The sequence below is a fragment of the Brassica oleracea genome, chromosome C3 (genome assembly GCF_000695525.1).
Source record: "Brassica oleracea var. oleracea cultivar TO1000 chromosome C3, BOL, whole genome shotgun sequence".
Classification (NCBI taxonomy): Eukaryota; Viridiplantae; Streptophyta; class Magnoliopsida; order Brassicales; family Brassicaceae; genus Brassica; species Brassica oleracea.
The window spans coordinates 52,853,079-52,870,766 of record NC_027750.1 but is presented as its reverse complement, the minus strand read 5'-3'; the positions used below and the strand labels follow the sequence as shown (position 1 = coordinate 52,870,766).

The 17,688-nt window shown below is 34.4% G+C and overlaps 2 protein-coding genes across 4 annotated transcripts; one reads left to right on the top strand and one right to left on the bottom strand.

The window, feature by feature from the left end:
• Positions 1-207: 207 nt before the first annotated feature.
• On the top strand, positions 208-5,390 carry LOC106335498 (auxin response factor 6-like). 3 transcript variants are annotated; one of them, XM_013774029.1, is made up of 13 exons: positions 208-1,075; positions 1,187-1,299; positions 1,392-1,490; positions 1,569-1,625; positions 1,716-1,871; positions 1,954-2,038; positions 2,553-2,643; positions 2,718-3,005; positions 3,079-3,154; positions 3,223-3,370; positions 3,658-4,637; positions 4,704-4,894; positions 4,974-5,390. In XM_013774029.1, exons 1-13 carry the CDS (start codon positions 1,033-1,035, stop codon positions 5,188-5,190), a joined length of 2,544 nt encoding a protein of 847 aa, XP_013629483.1. In that variant the 5' UTR covers positions 208-1,032; the 3' UTR covers positions 5,191-5,390. The 3 variants fall into 3 exon arrangements, with proteins under 3 accessions (XP_013629483.1, XP_013629484.1, XP_013629482.1); XM_013774030.1 differs by having other exon boundaries at positions 1,181-1,299; positions 3,667-4,637; XM_013774028.1 differs by having other exon boundaries at positions 1,181-1,299.
• Positions 5,391-12,854: 7,464 nt separating this feature from the next.
• Positions 12,855-16,081, bottom strand: LOC106329044. Its single transcript, XM_013767613.1, has 6 exons — positions 15,920-16,081; positions 15,476-15,662; positions 14,340-14,921; positions 13,547-13,955; positions 13,354-13,435; positions 12,855-13,276 (listed from the first exon to the last, which is right to left on the bottom strand). The coding sequence occupies exons 1-6, from the start codon at positions 15,950-15,952 to the stop codon at positions 13,067-13,069; spliced, it is 1,503 nt and encodes a 500-aa protein (XP_013623067.1). The 5' UTR covers positions 15,953-16,081; the 3' UTR covers positions 12,855-13,066.
• Between the last annotated feature and the right edge of the window lie 1,607 nt (positions 16,082-17,688).

Below are 17,688 nucleotides of genomic sequence, written 5' to 3'. Positions count from 1 at the left end.
AAAATACTATAGTATAGTTTAGGTACATGGACGGCGTAACGAAGTTTCGAAGTCGGGAGGAGCAATACATAAGAAAAAAAGACACGAGCCCCCAACTGTAATAAAATCAGAAGTAAGGGGTAAAGTAGTAATATTCGTGTTCTTTGGGGGAAGAACAAGTTGCTTTAAAAATGTTAAGCAAGAACATAAAAGACCCGCTCTGTTCGGGTACGGGTCAAAACAGCCATTGTGGTTCTATCTTCCTTCTCATTCAAATAAGAGAGCGAGAGGAGAGAAGTTAGTAAACTTTCGAGCAGAGAATATAATAATAATAGCAGAAGCTAGCTCCGCCACGTCGCCGCCACTTTTCTTTACCGGAGAAACCTTCCTAAACAAAATTAAAAAAAAAAAAAACAGTCTCTTTCTTTCTTTCTTTGTCTGATTATTATTCCTTCTGTACACATGTTGTGTAACAGTTGAGCAGTTGCATGCCCATCACTTTCTTTTTCAGTTCCCGGTCATAAGCTTCTAACGAAACCAAAAGCACAGCTTAAAGAAGATCTATTTGTACCAGGCTGAAACGACACCTTCTCCTGTAGTTTTAGTTACAGCTCGAGATCTGTGTTTCTTTCTTGACTTCTGAGCTTTTGGCGGTGGTGGGTTTTTTTTATATACACTATTTTAATGAGAGTTATCAGCGGGATTACTGGATAAATTACAAGTAATGAAGGAGTTGAAGATTCGGAGAAGCAGCTTTGAGGTCGGCGAGACTAAGATTGCGAGCTTATTTGGCTGAAAATCAAATCAAGACGTGGTTGATGTGTGTTCTGTTCTGTCAGAAGAACTACTCTGTTTCTTTTTTTCCTGTTAGATTTGAGAAAAGATTTGGTAGGTGAATGAGTGGGAGGTGGAGGGAAACAGTTAAAGAAAGTTAATACTTTTTTTGGTGTTACTCCCAAGTCATAATTACATTTTGGCATCTTGGATCTTTGAAGAAACAAACTTTGAAATTTTTGTTTGCTTTTTTAAGTTACATATAAAAAAAATAAGAAGATGAGATTGTCTTCAGCTGGGTTTAATCCTCATCCTCATGAAGGTATTATTACTCTATCTCTCTCTATTGCTTGATACTTGCAAATGTAGAAACTTTGTTTTTTTTTTTTTTGTGGGAGATTTTAAATATAACTTGTGTGTGTTAAAGTTACAGGAGAGAAAAGAGTTCTTAATTCTGAGCTCTGGCATGCTTGTGCTGGTCCTCTTGTCTCACTACCTCCTCTTGGAAGCAGAGTTGTTTATTTCCCTCAAGGTCACAGTGAACAGGTCTGTCTTCTTCCCTTATGCTACTTTGAATTCTTTTTGTTACAGATTAGTAGATTACTGAAGAATCTGTGAACATTTTTGTGTACTTTCAGGTCGCTGCTTCAACCAATAAAGAAGTGGATGCCCATACACCAAACTATCCGAGCTTGCAACCACAGCTTATCTGTCAGCTTCACAATGTCACAATGCATGTGAGAAATATTCTTTTATGAGAATAGTGTGTTTATTCTGTTATGTGATTCGGGACTTTTTTTTTCTTAAAATTTCAGGCAGATGTTGAAACTGATGAAGTATATGCACAGATGACTTTACAGCCGTTGAATGGGGTATGAGACTTTTTACATGTAATCCATACTTTTTACTTTTTATGAGGATTTTGTCGGTGTTATGAACAGTTTTTCTTGTTTGAATGCCAGCAAGAGCAAAAATATCCTTACCTTGCGGCGGAGTTAGGTGTCCCGAGTAGACAACCTACAAACTATTTCTGTAAAACTCTGACGGCTAGTGATACCAGCACTCATGGAGGTTTCTCTGTCCCTCGCCGAGCTGCTGAGAAAGTTTTCCCTCCCTTGGTAATTTTCATCTTCTACTTACTCTGAAGTTTCTTTTCTTTGAAACTTAGCTAATGATTCTTTTTTTTTGTGTGTTCTTCAGGATTACACACAGCAGCCTCCAGCTCAAGAGTTGATGGCAAGAGATCTGCATGATAATGAATGGAAGTTCAGACATATTTTCCGAGGTTAGATTTCACCCAATTAAAGTTCAGTTTCCTTCATTATAAGTTTATAACCAATGTTGAAAAAAATTGGTGTGATTTTCTTAAATCCGATTTATGCAACTCAAATCGATCTAGGCGGCAAATCAGTCATAACCAAAACTATTTCTTAAATTCGGTTGATTTATGAAACTCAAATCGGTTTGAACCGTTATAAATTGGATAAAATTGGTTTAAATCGATCTAAATTAGTCTGAATCGATTTAAATTGGTCTAAATCTGTTAAATTAAGCATTTTTGTTAGTGAAAGTCCACAAATTTGTCTACTTTATTATTTTTTGCATATGTAATTTTATGATTCATTAAATTAATTTTATAATTAAACCATAAAACTAAAATAATTAATGTAAAACGTAATATATATAAAAATTAATCAATAATCTGTTAATCCGCCTACCGATTTTTTCAACAGTGGTTATAAGTTATAACTAATAAACAAAGACAGTTACTGACTCTGCTTTTGTTTATCTCCTCTCAGGCCAACCGAAAAGACACCTTCTTACTACTGGTTGGAGCGTATTTGTGAGTGCTAAAAGGCTTGTCGCTGGTGACTCCGTTCTTTTCATCTGGTTAGAACCACTTCTTCAAATATCGATAGTTGTGAATGGTGTGGAGCTCATGTCATTTTTGTTTTTAACATCAGGAACGATAAGAATCAGTTACTTCTTGGTATAAGACGAGCACACCGGCCACAAACTGTCATGCCTTCATCTGTTTTATCAAGTGACAGTATGCATTTAGGCCTTCTTGCTGCAGCAGCTCATGCAGCCTCCACAAACAGTCGCTTCACCATCTTCTATAACCCAAGGGCGAGTCCATCAGAGTTTGTAATACCCTTGGCTAAGTACGTGAAAGCGGTTTATCACACTCGTGTCTCTGTTGGCATGAGGTTTAGGATGCTGTTTGAAACTGAAGAATCAAGTGTTCGTCGGTATGTAACTTAACAGAGTTCTTATCTATTAGCACCTGAACGTTCCTCTTCAAGATTATTCATTTCTTGGCAGGTACATGGGTACAATAACTGGCATTTGTGATCTAGATCCTGCTCGGTGGGCTAATTCTCATTGGCGGTCCGTTAAGGTTCATTTCTCTAACCAAATCTTTGCTTTCTTGTATACATATATATCATCATCTTGATCATGGTGCAGGTCGGATGGGACGAGTCCACTGCAGGAGATAGGCAACCGAGGGTGTCCTTGTGGGAGATTGAGCCTTTAACGACATTCCCTATGTATCCTTCTCCTTTTCCTCTCAGGCTTAAACGTCCCTGGCCTTCAGTTCTCCCATCTTTTCATGGTAATTGTTAATTTCAGAACTTGATTCATCCCTTGAAAATTTGTATATATAGTCTAATCTTTTTATACATATATACTAGGTAAGTAAGCGTGCGATATCGCAGGGGGACTCATTTTTATAAAAATAAATATACCACTTTATAACTTATATTTTTATATAAAAACTTCTTAATTTTACTTTCGAGAAAGTTCTCATTTCAAAACGTAGAATGTATGTGTTTATATTCATTTATAGATAATACTAAAATGTATATTCTAATCTTGTCTCCTCTTTTTTTGTTTATGTAGGTCTTAAAGAAGATGATATGGGTATGGGTATGGGTATGAGTTCACCGCTTATGTGGGATCGAGGGCTTCAGCCTATGAACTTTCAAGGTATGGGAGTAAACCCGTGGATGCAGCCGAGGCCGCTTGATGCTTCAGGCTTGCTTGGTATGCAGAATGATGCTTACCAAGCAATGGCTGCAGCTGCACTTCAAGACATGAGAGGCATTGATCCTGCTAAAGCTGCTGCTTCTCTTCTTCAGTTCCAAAATCCTTCAGGTTTCTCAGTGCAACCTCCTTCCTTAGTGCAGCCGCAAATGCTGCAGCAGCAACTCACTCAGCAGCATCAGCAACAACTCTCTCAGCAGCAAGTGGTGGATAATCATAATCTGTCTGCTTCCAGTGCTGCTATGTCTCAGTCAAACACGTCTCTACTCCAGTCAATGACACCTCTTTGTCATCAACAAAGCTTCTCAGACACCAACGGAGGAAACAATCCCATCACTCAACTCCACACTCTCCTCAGTAACTTCCCTCAAGACGAGTCTTCTCAACTGCTCAACCTCACTAGAACAAACTCTGCAATGACTTCTTCAGGTTGGCCATCAAAGCGCCCTGCAATTGATTCATCCTTCCAGCACTCTACAGCTGTTAACAACAACCAATCAGTAATGGAGCAGTTAGGACAGTCCCACACAAGTAACGTTTCTCCAAATGCTGTCTCGTTGCCTCCATTCCCCAGTGGTCAAGAAGAGAACCCCTCAGACCCTCACAGCCATCTTCTTTTTGGAGTCAACATAGATTCATCTTCCCTTCTGATCCCAAACGGAATGTCAAACCTTAGAAGCATTGGCATTGAAGGCGGCGACTCCACCACTCTACCCTTCACATCATCAACTTTCAACAACGAGTTCTCTGGTACAATGACGACACCTTCTAGTTGTATAGAGGAACCAGGTTTTCTACAGCCCTCAGAGAACCAACAGTCTAATACCTTTGTGAAGGTAAATTAAAGTGTGTTTCTTGTTTCGCACGTAACTAGTGATGACCTAATGCAAATGTTCTTGCAGGTGCACAAGTCAGGTTCTTTTGGACGATCGTTGGATATAACGAAGTTCAGCAGCTACAACGAGCTGCGAAGCGAGCTTGCTCGCATGTTTGGCCTCGAAGGCCAATTAGAAGATCCTGTGAGATCAGGCTGGCAGCTTGTATTTGTTGACCGAGAGAACGATGTTCTTCTCCTCGGCGATGACCCTTGGCCGTAAGTTACTTCCCTCACTTGTCTCACATGGCATTGTTCCACTGATCTAACTTTGTGCTTACACCTTCATCGAGCACAGGGAGTTTGTGAGCAGCGTGTGGTGCATTAAGATACTCTCACCACAAGAAGTGCAGCAAATGGGTAAAAGAGGCCTTGAGCTTCTCAACTCTGCTCCATCTTCCAATAATGTGGATAAGGTCCCGAGCAATGGGAACTGTGATGACTTGGGGAACCGGTCAGACCCGAGGAGTCTCGGTAACGGTATTGCATCCGTTGGGGGTTCGTTCAACTACTAGACAAGTAGAAAGAAAAAACTCTTTTGCTTGGTGTTCAAGTTATTAAGTATTGATCCTCTTAGTTTAATTACTAGCTTTTTATCTCTCTTTATTACTTGAGAAGAGAGCTTTGTGTTGGACTTTGTGGAAACAGAAAAAAAAAAAACTATATCTGTCGTAATACTGTAATTATAAAATCTTTTGGTCTTTTTCTTTTACTTATATGAATATTTTTACTGAACTTTTGTTATGTCATTTTCGTTGCTCACCACTTCTCCAATCAACTTGATGGTTTTGGTCTTTTGGAGCTATTAAGACTTTTGTCTGAAAGTCACTGGTCCACATAGAAATGAGAAAGTGATTTTTGTGTCCCAGTTCATTTATTGGTTTGTGTGAAACACCGAAATATTCGGACCCGCTATTCAGGGCGCGCTTTACACTAAAACTAGATCTCGTTTTGCGTCAGCAGTAACCTTTTTTCTTGACACGTATCGATCCGTAGTTCGTACTCGTAATACACTTTTATTGGTACATCAATTAAGATATACCCTAACGTTTATAGTATATGGTATTGGATTTTTACTGACCAATCATCATCGGGGATAAGCTAGAGGATGTTTCTTCCAAGAACACGTAGCTTCTCCTCTCATGGCGGAAGCATTAGCGATTCGAGCAGCTCTCGGACATGTGCAGAGCCGGGCCTGAGATTTCCGGGGCCCTATTCAGAAAAAAAAAATTGATTTTACCTAAGAATCAAAAGAAAAAATATGTGGTTTTCTTATGAACTTATGTTTACAAAGAAGAAGCTAAAGAACCAGTTTTGTAAGTTTCTTCTGGTGAGTTAAAAAAAAATTTACTATAATATTATAAATCATTTAAATAAATAAAAAAATAGAGAAAATCAAATAACTTACTTGGTAATGCTACAGACCCACATAATATTTTATTCTGTACACCACAAACCAAAACTCTGATTTTTAATTTGTCTTGCACTGTTGCACATAAGATTACACATACTAACATTGCATAAGCAAAAATTAAGAGTGGGGTCCCATTAGGTGGGGGTCCCATACGAATGTTTCGTGAGCCTTGGTACAAGCCCGCCTCTGGACATGTGGTATCTTTTATCATCAACCACATCTAGCTTCGATTAGACTGCAAAGGGCATGTACAAGCCATTACCACGAATTGACGATCTAGAGAGCTTTTTGGAATTCTAGCAAACATTTTTCTTTAGTTTTTTTTTCAAGCATTTTTCATTTCTAGGATTTTCAATGAGCATGTCTTTGTAACAAAATTTTCCAAGTGGACATGGCTTCATGCTATAAAGTCCTCTAAATTTTTAATATAATTCAGTTGCTAAAAAAAATAGTATGTGGTATTGAAAACAAAATAGCAAAAAAACAAACGTAAGATCAATGTAAGTTTTGTTTTCACCAAAGTATAAGGAATATGAAACGAAATTTGTAGAATGGTTACAACATAGAAACGTGAACGTGATATCCATAAATATCTTGCAACATAGAAGAATTTATGATTAGGGCTTGTGTGTGTGTGTTTTTAGAAACTATTAGGGTTTGTGTGTTGATTGGCTATTAAGAGAACTAGGAATGGAACCCCGCGATGTCGCGGAGGAAAACTATAATAACAATAATATATTAAAATGTTTAGAACCAAAAAATAATAGTATATAGAAGTCAACATTTAAAAATATTTATATAATTAATATAGTTAAAAATAAAAGGACGAATATTAAAATATTTTTAAATTATTAAAAATTAATTGTAAATAAAAGATATAAAACTGTGATAAAAAGATCCAATCTCTTAATTCTATATTTTGGTTTGATATTATCAATAGAGTATACAAACGATTTTTTTTTTTTGAGAAAGTGATATAACTCTTCAAAACATTTTCTTGTAATGTTGAATTGTTGAAAACAGTATAATACAATTTTTATTTATAAGACAAAATTTTGAAATATATATTTTAAGATTTTTTAAAAAAAAGCCTGCCAGATACCTAAACACCAAAAATACATGGTGAAAAAAAAATCTCTAATAACATTTGTGTGTTTTTATTTTATTTTATCTTTTCAGTTCTAAAATTCACATGCAATTGCTAATGTAAGATAAGACAACTAAATTTTCTTTTTCTTTTAGGCTAGGATACAAGAGATACAAACAGAAATTTCCGAGGTTTACATGTGATTCTACAAAGATCTTTTATGTTCCTTTGGAGTAGTGAATCTCTCTTCATTTCTTTATCTATTTCTTTCTTTGTTTTGATGTTTCTTTTTGTTGTATTTTTTCATTGCTAAAACCTATAATATATATATATATATAGACCAAATATTGCAATGGTTAACAACCAAAGATTGCAATGGTTGATCACCAAATGTTGCAATGGTTGAACACCAAAACTTGCAATGGTTAACCATTAAGGATTATAATGGTTCATTTAAACAGTTGCAAATATTCATCCAAACAATTGCAACCATTCATTTAAATGGTTGCATCAGTTCACTTAAATCTCTAAAAACATTATATATATATAAAAACAAAGAAAATACAGATTTAATTAACAAAAATAATTATAAGCGAAAAGGTATAATACACAATTATACACAATTCTACCCTTTTTATGTTTGATATAATACTTGTGGAAAAGTTAAGTCGTACTTACGTATGACAAATACAATTATACACATCAACATTGTGTTTGTGTAATGTTTTAGGTGACGCAAGTAAACACACAAAAACAAAATTAATAGAATTGAAAAAAAAAACATGATTAAAAAGAAATATTGTTGTGAAAAAAAACTTTAAAAAATGAAAGTAGTTATAAACTAAAAGACATTAAAAACTGTTATGAACAAAAAGATACAATGAACAGTCAGTCATGAATAAAACTATAATGAAAAGACATATTCTTTAGAATTAATTGAAATACACTTTTAAAAATAATAGCAGTTATAAACTAAAAGGTACCAAAAACTATTACGAACAAAAATGTACAATAGACAGCCATGAATAAAACTATAATGAAAAAACATATATCTTATAATTAATTAGGATTGCTATTATTAGTAGATATAGTGATCGGTTAATAAAAAACACAAGTCAAATAAATAACAAATCTGATAAAGAGATATTTGTAAGTATATGGTTTGATTTGTGGTGTATGAATGTGATTCACATATATCTTTAGTGGTGGGACTATGAATTCTAAGTAAGAAAATTGGGAATTGTTTAAAATAATGTTGGGTGCATGTGATAGGAACATTTATAGATGACACAAGTTGGGGCACTTTCATGAGCCCTAGTTAAACAGTGCATGGTGACCCATCATTTTGAAAGTTCTCACCTTTTTTTTCTTTTTCTTTTTTACCTATTAAAATTAGTTTTCTTGTTTAAAAAAAAAATTGTTTCATCCTGTTGGAAAATCAATTGTTATTTTAATATTTTTTTAATTGTTCATATGATGTCGCAGCCATTCATTACAAGGTAAAGAATAGATTAAAATGAAGATGTAATAACTTAGCTTTTGTCTACTACACATGGAATCATATGTCTTTTCTAGATAGATGTCGTAAAACTATTCTTTCAAACTTATTGATTTTTTTCTCATGACGTTAGTTCATGATATAATAATTTTCTCATTTTTATTTTAAGTTTTAGAAGCAGAAAGTGACATATGAAATTCATTTGATTTAAAACATGCATCAATCCATAACTGATTGTACTTATTTTATCAATCAACATAAATTTGGAAGAAACCTAAGCCGGAATTCGATCTTCAATACAAACTTTTCAAACTCTAAAGGAATGCAAAAAAATTCTTTTAAGTTTGCTGTTGAAGACCTTAACTTCATATAGTAGATAAATTATAAATAATTAAATGATACATGTAAAAAAATCAAATTTATTTCAACAAGAAGTTCAGAGAATCTGTATCAATTAGTTGTATGGACAATTTGCCAAATGTCTAAGCTTGCAAAGAAAATTTAGTGTATGAAATTGATTTTGACATAATTAGGGAAGTAACAGTTATGCTTCTATTGATCCGGTTTTAACCTTATCTCTTATAAGTAGTAGGTGGAGGAGAAATATATAGATGATGTAGATAAAGTGAAGTATGGCTAATATTTACATATGAAAAAATATAAGTAAGCTACGTTATATTCATAATAACTACATACGGTTTACATTCTTGGGTTTGAAAGCTCACAGGTGTATTATTCCAATTTGACGAAATAGTATAGGACACCAGCCTAACATCTAACTCCTACAGATTAGACTCTCACATATCAGATAAATAGTATACTCAAACCCCTAGTTATTAAAGCTAAACCCTAATTAGTAAAATATAAACCCAAATATAATTAAATGTTTTGCCTATATTTTTTTTAATGTATCATCTATAGTATGGACCATAAATTTTAAACATTATACACCAGCTTAAATACTACAGCCGAAGACAAATTCCTAATTACTAAATTGTTCCAGAAACAACCAGGAATGCATATTCTCTTAGTTTGAAAGGTTGTGCGTGTTCTATTCCATATCATTGAAATAGTATAGGATCTCAACTTGCCCTCTAACCCCTATATAGTATACCGTCCCACAACCATTAAATACTACACCCAAACCCCTAATTAGTAAATCTAAACCCTAATCGGTAAACTATAAACCCAAATATAACATATATATAACTGTTGAAATAGTATATGAGCTCAATCTAACCTTTAACCTTTACATAGTAAACTCTCACACAACCACTAAATATTACACCTAAATCCCTAATTAGTAAATCTAAACTCTAATCATTACACTATAAACCCAAATATAACTTATGATTATTATTCCATTCGACATCACATTGTATTTTATGTTATTTGATGGTATAATAAATTTTATTCCATTTATGTTAACTATATTATTTTTCTTTACAAATCATATACACACCAATAAAACTCATATACATACTGATACAAAACTAATATCAATGAAACATGGAACAACAACCAATACATAAAATTTGTAAACTACAGTTGCAAACAAGATTGAATCTTCTTTTTCAAGCATCGAATGAAATATATAACATGATAAATAGTACATTATATATTAATAAACATGGCAAAAAGAGAAGTGTCGAATTTGAAAGGAAGACAATCTATTCCATTTCATAAAATAGTATAGAAATACATCTTGTGTTCAACTCCTTCCTCTTCTTTGTTACACGCAATTCTACAATCATGTATTCAAGTCTCTTTCCTCAATTTTTTTTCGTATTCGCCATATCTAATCTCACATGCAACATAAAATGGATGCACAGAGCCGCAATACTGTCGTCGCAACTTTAGATTTCAGAATCGGCGAATTCTTTGACTCTCTTCTTAGAAAGAGTCCTCATAATTGGCCTGCTCTTCCAAAATCCGTCGACGGATGTACTTGAAAGCTTCGTAATCGCTGAAGAAGGAGAAAAAAATTGTTAAGCTTCCTCAGTTATTATATGTTAAAAACTTAATACAGTGAAAAGTTTGTGACAGACAAATAGCTACGTCCATCTATTCAAATAAATAATATCTAATATATATTTAATTTTTTTTACGGGTTATCCCGGTTGATTAAAAGGGCAAAACTACATTATTACACATTATACAACACGTATTGGTGGAAATTAGGGCAAATAGTCGGTAAATTATAATTTTTTTTGTGCTACTGGATGCAAATTCCCTTAGTTGTATACATGATTTTTTTGAACTTTAGTTATATACATGATTACTCTGAACTTTTGTGAAATATAGACAATTTAGTTAAAAAGTAATGATATTAAAAAAATTACTTAAAACCGGGAATTTTACTTTAAAAAACGGGGAATTTTACGTTAATATTTTACTTGTCTTTTTATCAAAGACCAATCCTGATTGTATATATCTTCTATTTATTTTGTTGACTAAGTGAACTAGAATTAGATCATGGTTTGATTTTATGTTAAATGTATGAGATAAAGAAGATTTCAGAAATTGATAAATCAAAGTTGATAAAAGAGCGGTACTACCGTAGTCAAATTGAAGTATCATGATTCATGATACAATATTACAAATGAATATAACCAAAATAAGCTTTTAGAGATAAGGGTTTTGAGTGGATATGTAAGTTGTTACCGTACGACTAGTTTTTCTCATTTATCTTCATTTGAAACGACGAACAGAAAACGTCAAATGAGATATTAATGATGGTCGTCGAAATACTTTTCTGAGGCAAAGTAAAAAAAGGACTTATATAAAGGAAAGAACCAATCAACCTTCGTTGTTTTTTATGCCATGGACCTACTAATTAGTTAATATTATTATTTTCGAATGAATGTAAAATATTATTCAATCAAACTTTTTTTTACATCAAATGCTTTTATTGTTGATTAGAGAACATAATCAATAAATTAAACAAATAATTCAATTCTTTTGAACTTCAAATATGAGAGGAATCTTGCGTTCTTGATCCACATGTGAGATAACAAGTTAAGTCTCACATTGGAAATTAAACAAAAAAAAGTTTAATATATAAAGAGATATCCAACTCTAATAGTACGAGTCCAAAAATAAATCCATGCGGGCCAGCCTCTTAGGTCCAAAGTGGACAATATCGTACTAATCGGATAATATAGATTTGGACATGGGATTTCACAATCCCAACAATTTGTATCAGAGCCAGGTTGACGAAGATCTGCAAGAAGACCAAAATACCCTTTAAATAAAAATGAGATCCTTAAGTTTGGCATAGATTAGTCAGAAAATCATGAAACCTGTGATGCAGTGGGAGAAACATCCTCAAAGGAAGCCCTGCGATTACTGGTACACGGTGGTACCGAAGATAATTCGCCGAAGGAAACATATGAGATAAATGTGGTCCTTAGCTTGGGGGGAGAATATGAAATAACAAGTTAAGTCGCACATTGGAAATTAGACAAAGAAAAAATCTAATATATAAAGAGCTATCCAATTCTAATAGTACGAGACCTTTTGGGAATGAGCCCAAAAATAAATACACGCGGGCCAGCCTTTTAGGCCCAAAATGAACAATATCGTACTAATCGGATAATATAGAGTTAGGACATGGTAACAAACCCCTCCCCAAGATTTCAATCGCCTTTCCTTTGACGGGTAACAGTTTCAGGCCAATAGTTTTGTCCACACATTTGATCAGAACCTTCACATCCCTTGGCTTCTCTCTTTGGCGTCGAGCATTTCGTTCTCTCCGTAAGCTGTGTACCAGAGATTGGAAAGTGTAACGAAGTTTTAACTAATCTGGGTATCAAGAATAATTAGATGTAAGAAATAAACTGATCTAAGTTTACCAATCTTTTACATTTATCTGATGCTTTAGGGTAACCAAGTTGTAATCACAAGTTTTAACTCCTAATTTTCATTTAGTTATTTGATATTTACCATTCATCAAAGAAAACACACTCAAGCCCCAAATATGATGATTGATCATTAGCTAACTGGACCAAAAGTACTCATGAACTTTCTAACCATTGGACCCATAGCTCAAAGCCCAAATATATCAGTGTAAAGGGCCACTAGTGACAGTTATTTGGTGAGCAAGTAAACATTATGTGAACATGTAACCATAACGCCAAGCTTTTACTCCCAGTGGTTTATACGGCCTACAAGTGGTTTCTGTTTTTATCGGTTCAGGTTTAAATTGTTCCTTTAGGGCCTTAGGCAATAGCAAGCCCCAACGTAAGACACAATCTTTGCCATTCTCTTTTGAACCCAAGCAACAAAAGATGCATTCCAAAAAAAAAAGATGCATTCGATTAATATATTACACAAAGGGATTTGAGAAGCAAATCCTGATTAACTCAAAAGACAAAAAGTCATTCCAATGCCTCATGAGAACCAACCACAACATATCTTGTATCCTGACGCCGGTATTTGACCAGTTTCCCTGATAAATTCGGCTTCAGCCACTGCCTTCTCGGCATCACGGGCTTTTCTAGCTTCCGCGGAAGCCCGTTTCTCTTCAGACCTTTGCTTAGCCATTGCTATTTTATTCACTATCTTTGCTTCAGCTTCAGCCTTCATCTGCTCAACTTTAGCCTACCAACAATGCTTTATCAGTGACTTTTATGTAAGTGATCAAGCAAAAGTATCCAAAAAACGCCTCACGTACATACCTCAATACGTTGCATTTCTGCTTCGAGTTTGGCTTTCTCCTGGCTTTCCCAAGCTTGGATTCTGATCTCCTCACGCTTATACCTAAAGAAAATTTTGAGTGTTAAAAAAGAAATGAAAACAAGTTTTTTTAGGTATTCTGCTTTATGTTTCTTCACTGACAAGTTTAGTACTATTTGGTTAAAGAACACAAACCTTGCATTATGTTTTGATTTTTCTGCTTCTTCCCAAGCAATCGCTCGTTTATCAAACTCAATCCTCTGTGTCTCCTCTGCGTCTACATTGTTTTTATTGTTCTCCTCTTCTTCTTTACTTGCCCAAGCCGCGATGTTCATCTTCCCTAACCGAACCCCGAGGGTTACTATCTCTCTTCTCGTCTTCGCTTTCATTTCCTCCTCAGATAGTTCTCTTTTTGTGTTTGCTGACAGGTCTTGTGACTCTGCTTGTTGGCCTCCTCTAGGAGTAGAAGGCAGAGACGAAGTCGGGCTGCGAAGAGGAGTTGTTGCACCAAATGGTGTTACAGATCTTGACGGTTCTTGACTCGGTATTGGTGTCATATCAGTTCCCATATCTCTCATACATACAGAGCGTATCACAGGACCAGCTTCACACAAAAAAAAATCAAGCTGATTCAATATTCAAAACTCTACTAAAAAACAAGGGCAACTCTTCAAACTAGTACATTTAAAGGTTTATCCTAAAAATAGCATCCATTGATAAAATTTGCTAAAAATAACACTCGGTCATTTGAATGCTAAATTACTCTAACTCCTAAACTCTAGTCTCACCTCCACCCATAAATACAAAACTATAAACCCTAATCACAAAACCTTAAACTCAAATAGAAAATATATATTTGCTATTTTTTTTATTTTTAATAGATGCTATTTTTCTAAATCAGCTTATATGATACAATTGTCATAAAATATGATTTAATGATATGTGAGGGCATTTTTCAAAAAAAAAAACAATTAATCACCATTTTTACCTGGTGTTTCGTCACGTGATGAATCCTTTGTTGTGTCCACAAGACCATTGCTTTGTGTTGATTGTTCGATCAACAAGTTTCCTCCATAACCTTGAGTTGGAATTGGATGTGGCACCGTGGGAACATACCTAGGGAACTTCTCGAACCCATCAGTTTGCATCCTAGATTTGTTATGCTCGTAAACTGTATTATCGGTCACAACTCTAGCAGGCAATCGGTTCCCTTGACCGTTCTTCCTCATCACCATGTTCTGTCTGCTCATTATCCACTTCTCAGCATCATTCCACTTGGATGGCATCTGTCTCGAAGGGTATGCTCTTGAGACATGATTCTGATTCGAACGCTCTCCACGAACACCACCGTGAAACTCGAAGCTTGATGAGCTGGCGTTACTGTCATAATCAACATTTTCATCTTCTTGTGGTCTCAGAGCCATACTCAAGTCAGCCTTTTTCAGTTGCTGAGGTTTCGGTTGATTGGTTTCTCTCGTAAGACCTTCAGACCGATGTCTCGAGGCTTGAGTATCGCTTAGGTCCAAAACCGACAGTTTAGCTACTCCTTTGTCCGTTTTTGAAGCCGCCACTAACAAGAACAGAGCAAAAGAGACAAACTTTAGCCAAGAGCAGAGCAAAGACAAACTCTAGCCAAGTTAAATTGAATTAAAGGCTTCAATTGTAACATGGAGCAGAGAGATAAATCAAGAACAGAGCAAAAAGAGAAAAGCTTTAGCTAAGAACAGAGCAAAGACAGAGACTTTGACCGAGAACAGAGCAAAGACAGAGACTTTAGCAAAGAACAGAGCAAAGACAGAGACTTTAGCCCAGAACAGAGGAAGACAGAGACTTCAGCCGAGAACAGAGCAAATACAGAGACTTTAGCCAAGAACAGAGCAAATACAGAGACTTTAGCCAAGAACAGAGCAAATACAGAGACTTTAGCCAAGAACAGAGCAAATACAGAGACTTTAGCCAAGAACAGAGCAAATACAGAGACTTTAGTCAAGAACAGAGCAAAAACAGAGACTTTAGCCAAGGGCAGAGCAAAGAGTAGACAGAGACTTTAGCAAAGAACAGAGCAAAAACAGAGAAGTTAGCGATTCTAAGACAAATTGAGAGACTAAAGACGAGAGACAAAACCATTATCATCTTCGTATGAATCAGATTTAGAAGCAAGCAAGCTGTTCTTGGAGAATTCAGTGCCGTCCGAAACTTCAAGACGAACAGGAGATGTTCTTGAAGAGTTATTGTTAGATCCTTCTCTCTTTTTGTTATTGTGCGGACCCATTAGCTTCATTCTCAGCTTAGTCGGCGAGAGTATGCTCTTCTGCAAGATATAAACCGAAACTTGTGTTGCATTTTTCATGGCGTCAATAGTTTAAAGGACGAACAAATAAACCTTTTTCAGATAAAGCAAAACTGTTTGATTGAAGGGAGGAGGAAAAGGATGAAAATTAACAGTGAACATAGATTTAGAAAGAAAAAGTTCATATCTTCCTCCCAAAAATTCTTCAACAGAGGAAACTCACTGTTAAGGTAATGGATGTTGTACTTGAGAGAGAGAGAGAGAGAAGAGTTAATTACCTGCTGCACCTTCTCAATCCTCTCGTACTCCATGGCCAATGCCAAGTCCTCTCTATCTGTTTATGTATATATATATTTCTACAGATTATATAAATGAATGAGGTTGAAGTAAGACAAGACCAGCTTTGTCTCGCTAATCCTCTCTCCTCTCGAGAAGAAGATGAGAGACAAATGGATGTTTTGTAGCTGCTTTATCTTTATTAGAGTTTTTGGGAATTTTTAGATAATGATTGAACAAAGAGGGATTTTTTTTTTGTATTTTTTATCCGTTGTCAAGAAAGTGCATAGGCATTAAATGACTAACGCCTAAAATATTTAATAGACTACGTAGATTACTAGTAATATACTAATTTTATAATACACTATATTAAACAGTATATTTATACATAATAAAATAAATAAAAATATTTTCATGAAATTTAAAAAGTAATATATTAGTTTTTTATGAATAATTATTTATTATTTTATTATTATACTTTTTATTTTTCAAAATAGTTAATATTTTGGTTGAATCAACAAAAATTAAAACATATATTTTTACTTTATCTAAAAAGTAGCATTCAAAATGTAAAGTAAAACTAATTAGACAAATCATCAAAAACTATAAAACATCAATGGACATAATTTTCATTATTGAAACATTAAAACTCTTCAAAACGTCATTTATTTTAGACCGGAATAAGTTATTTTTGTATGGTTTAGAAGATTATTACAATGGTTTAAGGTATCTTGTTTTTTTTTTTTTTTTGATCAACTGGTGTCTTAGTATTTAGAATCGTTTAAGTGGTTGTATAGAACTCTTTTAAAAATACTGATTTTTATACATATATCTGGAATCGATCTGGTTTTTTTTGTATTTGCGTAATGAATATTTTTTATTTCCATAGAATTAATAAACTCAGAAAAACTTCACTTTATTTGTATTGAGCAATACTGAAAAATAGAATAAAAACAAATATATGGTGGAGCCATAAAGTAAAAATGATGTATAGAGTTGGCATTGTACATAACAACACTATTTCATCTAAGTAAGAAAATCATTGCAATGATTATGATTTTTGAGTGAAGTTCCTGTTGCAATGATTTTGCTTTTAGAGATGTTAAAAGAAAAATGTTTTGATTTTTACAAAATTAACAAAATATAATATACTTGAAATACTACATGCCAAAAAGAAAAATTAAGATACTAATTATATTTGTTTACCTGATATCTGAAAAGTCTATAAGTACATTTGTGAAAATCGATCTTTTATTTACGTCTTTCGAATCTCGACACTCGCCATAATGAACTTAATCAGTTTGATAATTTTCATTCAAAAAAGGTTCATAAAAAACAAAATATAATGAAAGGTAAATGATATTCTTTTTGTTAACTGGTAAACAGTATATAGACTACATCTCATGTGTTTTATCGACCTAGTAATTATGACCGACGGGATGAGTCAACTCTACTGGTTAGAGCCTTGGGGGCTAATTGTCATGCTTCCGGGTTCGACGCCAACCGGAGGCGAACTGCTCATCCATGTCACGAAGCGGGTACTGGGCCTTCGGGCTCAGAACATACCCTCCCGGGTGAAGCCGGTCCGCTGTCTGACCGGGCCCAGGGAATGATCCGCGAAGCGGGGAACCCTGGATTACCAAAAAAAAAAAAAAAAAAACATTGTGTAGCATATAATAAAAAAAATTTGATAAAATGTAAATATATTTCCAAATCAAAAGTTGGTTTCATTTGCTACTCTAGCCGAATGCTATGGCCAAAAAAAAAAAAA

Bases quoted from the DNA above. Each gene is read 5' to 3' on its own strand.
- LOC106335498 (XM_013774028.1), top strand. From the start codon at position 1,033: ATGAGATTGTCTTCAGCTGGGTTTAATCCTCATCCTCATGAAG. The intron at 3,371-3,657 runs GTAATTGTTAAT...TTGTTTATGTAG, and splicing joins AGTTCTCCCATCTTTTCATG to GTCTTAAAGAAGATGATATG. The intron at 4,638-4,703 runs GTAAATTAAAGT...ATGTTCTTGCAG, and splicing joins AGTCTAATACCTTTGTGAAG to GTGCACAAGTCAGGTTCTTT.
- LOC106329044 (XM_013767613.1), bottom strand. From the start codon at position 15,952: ATGGAGTACGAGAGGATTGAGAAGGTGCAGCAG. The intron at 14,922-15,475 runs GTTTTGTCTCTC...TGTTCTTGTTAG, and splicing joins TTCATACGAAGATGATAATG to TGGCGGCTTCAAAAACGGAC. The intron at 13,277-13,353 runs GTATGTACGTGA...CATTGTTGGTAG, and splicing joins CAGAAATGCAACGTATTGAG to GCTAAAGTTGAGCAGATGAA.